Source organism: Trichosurus vulpecula, chromosome 5 (genome assembly GCF_011100635.1).
Source record: "Trichosurus vulpecula isolate mTriVul1 chromosome 5, mTriVul1.pri, whole genome shotgun sequence".
NCBI classification, from domain to species: Eukaryota; Metazoa; Chordata; class Mammalia; order Diprotodontia; family Phalangeridae; genus Trichosurus; species Trichosurus vulpecula.
This window is the reverse complement of record NC_050577.1, coordinates 111806380-111818447: the sequence shown is the minus strand read 5'-3', so window position 1 is coordinate 111818447 and position 12068 is coordinate 111806380. Positions and strand designations below refer to the sequence as shown.

The following is a 12068-nucleotide window of genomic DNA, read 5'->3' as shown; positions in this document are numbered from 1 at the left end:
AGATACAATTTGAAACAAAACAAAATTCAGCAATTTATCTTCAATCAAACAATAAGATTCATTAAAGTGCTTATGATATGCCAGGCACAGTGTTGAGTGCTAGTGATACAAAAAAGTAAAAAAACCACAGATCCTTAACCTATCTTTGAACAAATTATAAAGTATCAAAGAAATCAGCGAAAATTAGCAATAGCTCTTACCTTTGACAGAAGCAGTTTCACACAAGAAACATGACCTTCATATACAGCAGACAGAAGAGGGGTGATATGATGTTTATCAGGAGCCTACAAAATAATAAATTAATGGGATAAACATGCTTATTCATTTAAATCACAGAATTCCAAAGCTGTTAAGTGTCCTCAGAGGTCGTCTAGTTTAATACTCTCCTGAGCAGGAAGCCCCTGTATAATATCCTTGACAAAATGATAGTGACCAGTCATCTATTCTTTAATACCTCCAGAGAGAGGTCACTATCACCTTGGTAAGAAACCCATTTCAATCTTAGCTCATCATTAGAGATACATTATTGAAAGCTTCCTATTTTTATTCATCGAAATGGGATTTAGTACCTCCTCTTCCAAATGATAACCCTTCAAATAACTGAACATAGTTAATTATCTCTCTCCCAAGTCGTCTCTTCTCCAAAATAACTATCTTCAGTTTCTTCAAACTGATTCTGGTATTGCACAGTTTCCAATTCTCTATGCTGACCAATCTCTTCCATTCTTCCTAAAGTGTGGTGCCCAGAACCGAACAAAAGATTCCATATGTCTGACCAGGGCATAGAACAGTGGAACTATAACCTCCCTTGTTGCAGACTTTGTAGTTCTCTAAGATGAAATGAGCCTTTTTTGGTTATCACATCATACTGTTAACTCATACTGAAAAAGAAATGATTTAAAATTTAGTCTTAAAATTCAATGTGGAGTATCATTATAGATGTAGAGAGACTTAGTCTTCATTTCATTAAGTAATATTTACTTGCTCCCTACAAAGTTTTAACTCTCCAAGCTTTAGTATATCTAGCACCTGCAAACTTCAAAAATAAGTAGCTAAGTTTTTAAAAAGTGAGTATGGGACACATAAATGTGTACAAATGTAAAGTAGTTCTCTATGTGCCATTACCTTAGCTTAAATCACTAAACACATAATAGAAAAGTCAATTCTCTTTCCAACACTGAACCTCAAAATCAAGCCAATTTATCCTGCTTATGCTAAAGGTCTCAATAATTTCTAAATTATAGGAAACTGGCACACTTAATTTTAAATAATTTCCTTTTCCAAAATGAAGTTCTCACAAATAGCTTTTTAAAAATGTATAATAACCAATTACCCAAACTATACAGCAGAATTGGTCTAAACTAAATCACCTTTTTAAATAAAAAGACATACATTAATATCAGCTCCTTTCAGTAGCAGAAATTCCAGGATTTCAAGCTGCCCACAGTCTGCTGCATAATGAAGAGGCTTCCTACCACCTTCTAGTGTCCGATTAACATCTTCACCCTTAAAAGAAAAGAAAAATTAGGATAAAAGGTGATAGTTGGAGAAGGCAAATGAAGTTCAACCCCCCACACCCTCCCCAAAAAACTATGAGGATTTCATTCAATGATTATATTTTCTAAAACGGATGGACCTACTACTGGAATGGAAATGTAGTACAATACCTGGTGATCTTAAGTAATGAAAGTCACAACCATTAGAGGTGAAAACTAAATGAGACAATGTGTGGGGAAAAAGTGCTTTGTAACCATATAATACTACGTAAAAATTTAAACTCCTACTTTAATTATTAGTAACTATAAAACAATGTATATAAACTACCCAAACATTTCTAAAATTTTCTTATTTTGAAATATCAGTCTCCAATGTACTACACAAAGAAAGAGAAATAGCACTACAGGAAACAAAGCTGGGAAGAGTAACTGGACCAGACCATGAACATACAGAAAAGACTGATCCTGAAAAGTGACAATTTAAAAAGCATCAAGCAGTCAATTTTCAAGATTTCTGAAAGGGAAGATATCAAACCACATTAAAAAAAAAGAGAGAGAAGCCAATATTACTTTGATGGATCCTCTGATCTCATTAATGTCAGTACTTCCTCCAATGATACAGATCAGAACCTAACTCCGCTGGCTCATTCTACATGACTCTAGTAGATTCACTCCCATAAATCTTCCAAGCAAAGTCCCTCCCTTCTTTCACAATACTAAGGAACTGTGCTGCTTCCAACATGAACTGTCTCCTTATATACTTGGTTTATTCCACCTGTTCTTTCTTTTCATCTTTGTTTTTCAGTAGTATTCTACTTCCTTATATAACACATCTGGGGCTGTGAGGTTAAATGTTCAAATGGGATAGCTGAAATGTAACTTAACTGATGGTGAAAATTTATAAAGTTCTCTATAGACCTTGATTTCTCACTTGCTTAACATTCACTATCCAGTTTCATCTATAAATGCCCATGAGATGTCTTTGCTTAATCAGACCTCTCACCTTTTCTTTTTCCCTCCACTGTTTTTCACTGCTTTATGAGGAGATACTGCTTATAATCTTCTACTATTCTCCTCCACAAGACTTTACAAATGAATTTATATTTTAAATCAGTACTGCCTATGGCTACCATCTCCCTCTTCTTTGGAAAGGAAATCAACTATTTTCGGATTTTGGTCTCCCGGTTTTAGAGATTTACTTATATTGGTGAAACTGCTTTGGGATATGGTGATAGTTTAAAGAGCAATAACTGTTCTGTTATCCATTTCCCATTTTAAAGTGTCAATAACTCATTTAAACAGGTCAGGTTGGAGTTATTTTAAACCAAATGGCTTATGATCTCTTTTTTATGACTAACCCATATGCCTATACTCTTGGCTCTAAAAATTCATCATGGGAGTGATCTACACGTGCACCAAGGACATAATTTATGTAAATATGAAACCAGTCAAGCTTTCACAGTTTTCTACATCTTTGTTGCTGTTGTTTAGCTGTGTCTGACTCTTTGTGACCCTGTGGACCACAGCACACCAATGTGGTCCCACGGAGTTTTCTTGGAGCGGTTTCCCATTTCTTTAGCCAGGGGATTAACAGAGGTTAAGTGACTTACCTAGGGTCACAAAGCTAGTAAGTGTCTGAGGCCACATTTGAACCCAGGTCTTCCTGACTCCAGGGCCAGCCCTCTATCCATGGAGCCACCCAGCTGCCTGTATACCTTTACAGTCACATAATCAACTGAAAAGTGGAAAAAATGGCACCAAAATTCTACTGTTTTTTGTTGTTGACTACAAAAAAGTACCATTTTTTTGAGCAAAATATAACATTAAAAACTCTACTAAAATAAGGTGTCTCTCATTGCATACGTTTAGCCTCAAAAGAAATGTTACTATTAAGCAGTTACACATTAAACATTTCTCACAATCATGGATGATATATAGCACAACTAAGATACTGACAAGATCCTCTGTGGAGGATTTACAGGTACATGGCTCCTATCTTCACTGCTGGAAAGAGTACACACACACACTGATTAATCACAGATCTACTGTGACATAGTAAAGGAAAGCAATAAAATCTGTAACATTTCACTTCTGAGGTTTCTTATTCAAAAATGATGTCATATCAGGTAATACAAGACGCTTGTAAAATCTGGTACTGAGGATGCTACACACTTCACACAACATGAATCTTCAAATCAATTCATGAAACACTTATGAAGGGTTTATGTTGTGTAAGATGCTGTGCTAGGAGATGAGGATACAAAAATGAAAATGAAACTGTCCTGTTCACAAGAACATTCTGTTAGAGAACCAACATATGAATAGCTAAGTAAATACAAAGTAAATTCAAACCTAGGTGGTGTGCCGTGGACAGAGTGCTGGGCCAAGAGTCAGGAAGACTTATCTTCCTAAATTTAAATCTGTCCTCAGACACTTACTTGAGCTATGTGACCCTGGGCAGATCATTTAACCCTGTTTACCTTAGTTTCTTCATCTGTAAAATGCTCTGGAGAAAGAAATGGCAACCCAACCACTGCAGTGCCTTTGTCAAGAATTACCCCAAATGGGATCACAAAGAGTCTAACACTACTGTAAACAACACAACAAAAATACAAAGTCATTTAAACAAGGGTAATAAATGGTGTGGGGAGTGCAGGGGTCCCTAAAGTTCCTGACCAACTCTAAATTTGTGATCTTAAGATATAATAATTCAACTGGGTAGATAATCTGCATTCTTCTCTTCATTTCTCCAATGATGGTTTAGAGTAATATCTTTAAATATAATTTTAATGGCTACTTTTTATATGATCTATGTTTCCCCATTGTATTTCTCCCCTTGCCATTTCCCAGGGCCATTCTTTACAATTCAGTATGGAGAAAGGAAGTAAAAGAAGTTCTACAAAACTAAACAACTTATTAAAAAAAGTCTGCCATTATATGTAATATCTTGTACCCATAGTCCCTTGCTTCTACAAAGGAGGGAAGTGTTGTCTCTCATCTTCTTTGGAGTCAAGCTCGGTCTTACCTGACCTAGAGCTAAGTAAACAACTCTAAGAAAGAACTACTGTAGCTACCTTAGCAAAATCTAACTAAAGTTAAATCTCAAAAATATCTTTCAAAAAAAGTTTTGTTTATTCTGCCTAGCTCAAGGCAGAGATAAATGCACATTTGCATTATTATAAATCTAAATTGATTTTAAATGAATTTTCCATAATTGGACAAATGAGCAAGTTTCTGAATTTTGTTTATTATTTATATACACAATAAAGGCATTTTAATGCAACATATATTGTGTATATTCAGAAACAAATTTAAATTACAATAGGGATTACTTGGAGTCAATCTCAAAACTCTCTTTACAACTTTGTCAAAATTTGAAGGACTGCAACAAAAAGATTTTTTGGTTTGTTATTTCAGAGACAACTCCTTTTCTTTTCATCAGTCTTCATTATCAATTTTAACTCAGGCAACTAATCTTGTTTCATTAAAGTTCACGGAGTGTAATTACCATGGCAATGATTCAACAAACTTCATAGCTAATACAAATTAACCAGACTTCTGTAAACTGTAACTTCCTCTGCTTTAGCTTTAAAATAAACATCACCAATCTGTCTTCTGGGCAAAATATAGCAAAGAAGTACATTCTCTCTCTGTCTGTATAGCTGTATGTATGTATGTTTGTTGCTATGGGGCATTTGGAATGGTGGAAAAGTGGTTTGTCCTACAATAACACACAGTGACAAAGACAACAGGGCCTTTTTGTTAATACTACCATAGTAAATTTAATATATACTTTAAAATATATGTAGGAGTACAGTTTCATACATAATCTTTTTTATTTTTAACATACTGAAATATTAATGTTTGTGGTCATGATAAAAAAGAAAATTTATATTAAAAGTTCATCTTTTACTTTATTATTCTGTGATCAAGATGCTAACTGCATAGTTCCTGACTCTGCAGGAACTCAGCAGAGGAAAGGAACTCTTGGTCTTACGCCTAGAGAATGGCTCTTTAAATTTTCTCTATAATCCTGTAACTAACCTATAGAGACTGATATTTGAATTCTGGCAAGGAAACAATTTCTGTTAAGTAGAAAAGAGGAGATGAGAAAAAGATAACAAGTAGGAGCTAAAAAGCACAAAAATGAGTGTGAGTTGACTGGTAACCAACAGTTGGATGAAAACAAAGAACAGATCCTTTGAAGCCAAAATTAATAGTATTTTTTCAAGGAACTTTACACTTTTCTTTATTTATATATATATATATGTATGTATATGTATATATAGGTATGTATAGGTATATATGTATATGTATATATGTGTATATATGTATGTGTATATATTATATTATATATATTATATATTTATATATTATATATATCATGTATAATATATATTATATATATATATGTATAAAGTATGATGGAAGTTGATATTTGAGGGGAAGGTAAATGTGTGAGGGTCACATATTTCTGGGAGACTTCAAAACTGTCACTAGTTCTTCCAAATCACAACAAACTTTGCCTAGTGCCAATCCCCTCTAACCTAAAGCCTAAAGCAGGAAATCTTGAAAATTAACCAAAGGGAAGCCATATTTGTGGGATTGAGCTCTAGGACACATGCCCAGGGTTGGGAAAAACTTGGGATTTCTGTCCATTCTCAGCTGATCAATGAATTGAAGATTTCTATCAGTTACGGAATAATAATGATAGCTAACATTTATACAGTGCTTACTATGTGCCAGGTACTGTGCTATGCAATTATGATTTCATTTCATGTTCACAAAACCCTTGAGAGGTAGGCGCTGTTACTATCCTTATTTTACAAATGAGGAAACTGAAGCAAACAGATGTTAGTGACTTGCCCACAGTCACACAGCTAGTGTGTGTCTAAGGACAGATTTGAACTCAGGTCTGGTGCTCTTTCCACTATGCTATGCAACTATAGTAATAGCACCAATATGGTATCTTCCCATTCTAGGAACCTGATGACTTATTAGGTCATGCATAGTAGAATTTGAGTAGGTAGGATTTCAAACAAAAGGGAGGGATATGTACAATTTGGGCAAGGGAAAAGAATGTCACAATAGCCTCATTTTTCCTACTTCAAAGTAACCAACAAGAATTTGTTAAGTGCTTGCTATGTGTCTGGTACTGTGCTAAGTGCTGGAGATAACAACAGTACCATAACAGGACACAGGAGAACAATCTGAGACCTTTTCCTTGATTTCTTAAAGTTGAGTCAAGGAGTCCCCATCCAACTACTGTGGAAAATGGAAATGATATATGCAATCTCTTACGTGATTAAATTTCCATTCTAAAAAGCATAAGTAGAGAAGTGAATATCAACAAAAAGTTGCATTATGACACAATGTATATGACAACTGTTGCATAAGGAAATGTGCTATAAACTTTGCCTCTGTATTCCTTCAAAACTCAGTTCAAATTCTTCCTCCTCTACGAGGCTTTTCTGATTACTCCCTCCCCATAGCTACTAGTGCCTCCATCCCTAATATTATTAGATTTAGTTTATATCAATTTAGTATTTAGTATAATTTTAAACTACATATTATACATGTACATGTTCATTCCTTCCTGTATAAGTTCCTTTGAAGGTAGGAGCTATCCCATTTTTGTCCCTGTATAATTAGTACCCAAAACCAGGCTTAGCATCATATATAATTGAGGCTTAGTAAATGACAATAGAGAAGATTTATTTAGATATGTATTACTATCACTGCATTGATGGAGAAGGAAAAAAAAAACCCAAACATTATAAAACCCAATAAAAAAACTTGAACGATTCTATTTAAATGTGTAAACCTATGCTCATTGACAGCAAAATATTTATTTGCAAAGTATGCAAAAAGAACCTGATGAAATTTACCCAAAACCAGGAGGAACAGAACTGGTGCTAGCCAAATCTCTTCTCTTATTTTAAATATATATATATATCTATATCTATATCTATATCTATCTATCTATCTATCTATCTATCTATCTATCTATCTATCTATCTCATTCACTTAGGGGAAAAAGTCAGCACCTTGAACTTCAGAGCAAATACAAATGGAAATTACAGAGACAATATAAACAGATTAACATTTCTGTCTAACCAAATCACAATACACATAGTTACCAGAGAAGTACCAACATCTGGGTTTTCCAAAGCTAGGGGTCTCCTTAATGCCTACCCAGAGTCTCCACACCAATACTCTTCCCTTGAGTGAGCCCCAAACAAAGTATTTATACACTTCTTCAGAGTCAGAGTGCTTCACACCTCTTGAGGGTTTCACATCTCTTGTGACCTAACTAGCAAGAGGGTGTGGGCCTTCCTACAAACAAAGGCAAGACTCAAAAGAAGGCACCTGACTGCCTTAGCCTGAGAAGCACTCCAAAACAAAAGACAACAAAAAGTCCCACTTTGCTTGCCCTTACATGATACTATGGATATTTCTTATATAAAGGGCTTTTTTCTTCTTGCTTTTAATAACCTTTGTTCAAGAACAGTCCAGTAATGGAATTTCTGGGTCAAAGATTATGAACAATTTAGTAACCTTCCTTGTATAATTTAAAAAAGTTTTTCATAACTTATCAAAACATTTTTAAAAGAAGTCAGTCATGACTAACACACCTTCATAAATGAATATATTTGCCAGTAGCCAGTGAATTGGTGGATTTGGAATAAGTCATTTTCAATCTCTATTTCACTGTCGTCACCTCTGACAATAGTGAAAAAAAAATCCTACTTGTTTTCTCCTTCATAAAGGCTGTGCTTAAAATATTATATAATTATGAGACTTATACCATTATAATAAAAATTCTCAGTTATTTAATGGAACAAAAATAGCTTTCCAAACTTGAAGTTGAAAATAAATGGTTTCCAATGATATAAAGAGCTATAATTAAAAAGAGTAAATGTTCTAGCTATTTAAGTTCTAATATGTAACAATTTAAATCCAGCTCTCATTTGCTCTTCATAGACATGGAAGATAACTTGTGAATATCCTCCTCAGAAATTTTTTAAAAATATTTTAGGGTAAGTGACTAAATTTGTTCTTTATCTTTTCCCCAGCCAGTCCTTACATTACCTAGTTCACGTTGATCATTGTCATTACTATGAATATTGATCCCCACCCCCCAACCCTCGGCTTTTCAAAATATATAATTTTTTAATAAGACTCTAAGGCAGGTATGACGGTCTACTTTCCAAATGGTATACATCAATATTATAACATGCCTCATCATTCCCTTTTCCCTCAACAGCACTTATTTTTGCTGATTCATTCATCACTTTGTTCTCCCGTTTTTTATAGTTGTAGCTCTCCAGTACTTGCTCCCTGTTTTGGTCTCTCTTACATACACATATATCCAGTACTTACCTATCCTGTATTTATTTTTGCTGGGTTTTTGACCCTAAGCTTACCTTGTTTTTCTAGCAAATTTTTGCAAAAAAACAAAAACACAAAACCCCAAAGCAAACAAAATAAAAACCAGAAACACTATGCCTATGGCATGTATTAATACCATTTTGAATTTTACCCTTATTTCCAGAATACAGGCAGCCCTTTATTTTTACTAGAGTATGTTCCTAGAAATTATACTGTAAAGTGAACCACAGCAGAACAATGTTATAGCTGGGAGCTCCACTTCTGACCAAGGACTTAGCACTAAACATGTCACAGTCATAAAAAAATTTATCACTAAAGATTCAACTAAGAACTATCATAATTAATTGAAATAATAAAATTATGCTCTAAAGTCATACAATTTTGAAGCTAGAAAGGTTCTTAGAGATCATCAAGTCACCCTTCCTCCTTTGGCTGATAAGCAAATTGAATTCCAGAGAGGTTAAATGATTGTTCCTGACTAAATAGCTATTTAGTCGTAGAGCAAAAACTGAGGACTCCTTATGCTTAGACCAATGGTCTTTCATTGCTCCCTAAATACTCTTCTATCAAAAATAGCCATAAAAATATTGACCACATTAAATATGTAACCACTATCATCATTATACAAGATACCTCAATATGTCATAAAACAGCAACAAAAAACTCATGACACTGACATATAAATTGGACCTCTAGTAAAGACTAAACATGTAATTAACAATTTTGCTTGGTTTCTTAGAATTGGGAAGAGTTTCCTTTTACCCAGAGAGGTGGGAAGGAGGGTGGGTAGGAGTAGAGAGGAGAACATGAAAGACCAGTAGTTATAACAAGAAAAGAAAAAAAAGAAAGAAAAAGAAAGCTTCAAGGGACATAGTGGCTGACGTTTCTTTTAAATTTTAATATACAATCAATAACATGCAAAATCTTGAAATTCTCATAAAATAGTCAGTGCAAAAATACCTGTAGCCATTGCTAATGCCTTCAATTGTTAGGTGTTAGTAAACTATATTAATCTAAATATGGTACTCACTCAACTCTTTATTTGCTACTGAAAGAGAAAAGAAGCTACAAAACAGCTGACAAAAGGGTGTGTGTGGAAGTGAAGCAAAGTTCCCCTGTTTTGGTGAACAGAGGAATGTTTATGGGCTAACTCTGAGTACTACAGCCACAAGATATTTTTTTTTTAAAGACAGTAGCTATCCAGAAACCAACTCCTCCAGAATCCCTAATCAATCCCATTGAGAATACATATTAACTAGGAGTACCAGTTTATAGGGAAAAGGGTGATTACCAGTATTATTTCTTCAAGGATCTATGGTTTGGGGGGTGGGAGGCATGGGGGAAACTTTCTCTACTGACAATAATTGTTTATTCTATGACCAGTAAACAGTCTTGGAGGCTTATTATGGTAGAAAAGCCAACCTTCTGATTTATCTCTCTGAAATAGGCTAATCTGTAATTGCTTTCCCCCCCAGGTCCATGTGAAGCTTCTTTAGCTTAACAGAATCTGCCAGAACTTATATATAGTTGCCTTAACCTTTGACAACCTATGGTCATCTGCACTATGAAAGGAAGAATTGGAAGACTAATAGAGGTATATATTAGTACCTGCTACAAACCTGATGAACTTAGTCTTAATTTCTTTATGCAGGTAATAATATTAAAGATACTGAATAGGAGAGGAACCAAGATGGAGGATTAAGGGCAGCCAGTCAGCCAGCTGAACTCTCCCAACATTCCCCTTTCAAACAACTTTAAAATAACACCTGAAATCAAATTTTGGAGTAGGCAATGCGGGCAAAAGGTTGGAATGAGACATTTTTCCAGCCAAAGCAAACTTAAGAGATGGTATGATAAGTGGACAGAGAGCCCAGCCTGGAGTCAGGAAGACCTGAGTTCAAATTTGGCCTCAGACACTTACTAGCTGTGTGACCCTGGGCAAGTCACTTAACCCTGTTTGCCTTCATTTCCTCATCTGTAAAATGAGCAAGAGAAGGAAATGGCAAAGCACTCCAGCAAATGGATTCACAAAGAACTGGAGATGATTGAAATAGCTAAATTACTACTGAAGAACTTTGTGACACTGAGGAGGAGTTCTGTCCAGGGTCTACCTACACAGACACTGGTGGCAAAAGCGGCCGCAGCAAGCAGCAGTAGCTTTAGGAGCTCTCAGCCAAGAAATGGCGAAGGGGCTACACAACTGGTCAGAGATTACAGAGTATCCTTTGTTGGTACTAGGTACAGCCAGTGCTGACTGGCAACTCTATTGACCATACACAGTTCTGGGTTGCAGTTCAAAGACAGAGATGAGTGCTGGTGGTTGGTCACAATGGAGCAGGGGCCCTGGTTACAGTTCCAAAGCAATGAGGAACACTTGTGGCTACAAGGGACCAGGGGCCCTTCCTGGGCAAAGATCAGAGTACAGAACAAGGAGAGTAGTGACCACACCTCTCCTAGGATCACACCATCCTGAAAGCAACAAGAACTTGTAGACCCCCAGAAGTAGCTCTGAAAACAGTAGCACAAAAAAGCCTGAAGCCTATTGTCGGGGAGACTCATCTTCCCGCGTTCAAGTATGGCCTCAGACGCTTGCTAGCTGTGTGACCCTGGGCAAGTCACTTAAACCCTGCTGGCCTTAGTTTCCTCATCTGTAAAATGAGATCAAAGAAAAAGGAAAAGGCTCTATGTGTACAAAAATACTTATAGCAGCTCTTTTTGTGGTGGCAAAGAGTTAGAAATTGAGGAGCTGCTGATTAATGGGGGAATTGCTGAACAAGCTGTGGCATATGATTGTGATGAAGCACCACTGCGCTATAAGAAATGACCGGGGTGGTTTTAGAAAAATATGGCAAGACCTATATGAACTGATGCAAAGTGAAATGAGAAGAACCAGGAGGTTATTGTGCACAGTAATAGCAATGCTGTACTGACGATCAACTGTGAAAGGTTTAGCTACTCTGATCAATACAAAAATGCAATTCCAAAGGGCTCACAATGAAAAAAAAAAATGCTATCCATCTCCAGAGAGAGAAGTGATGAACTGAGTACAAACTGAAATATAATTTTCACGCTTTCTTTATTTTTCTTGCTTTTTGTTGAAATAAGGCTAATAGGGAAATGTTTAGCATGATTGCACATGCATAATTGAGATCATATAGCTTGCTCTCTCAATGGGTGTGG

At 35.6% G+C, this 12068-nt stretch overlaps 1 protein-coding gene across 1 annotated transcript in view; it reads right to left on the bottom strand.

Annotated features, from left to right (window-relative positions):
- Positions 1-12068, bottom strand: part of MTPN (myotrophin) — a 70273-nt gene that overhangs the window by 41042 nt on the left and 17163 nt on the right. The window contains exons 2-3 of the mRNA XM_036759975.1: positions 1393-1506; positions 201-284 (exon numbers count right to left, since the gene is read on the bottom strand). Coding sequence (XP_036615870.1) covers positions 201-284; positions 1393-1506 — 198 coding nt within the window. The remainder of the gene's footprint in view (positions 1-200; positions 285-1392; positions 1507-12068) is intronic.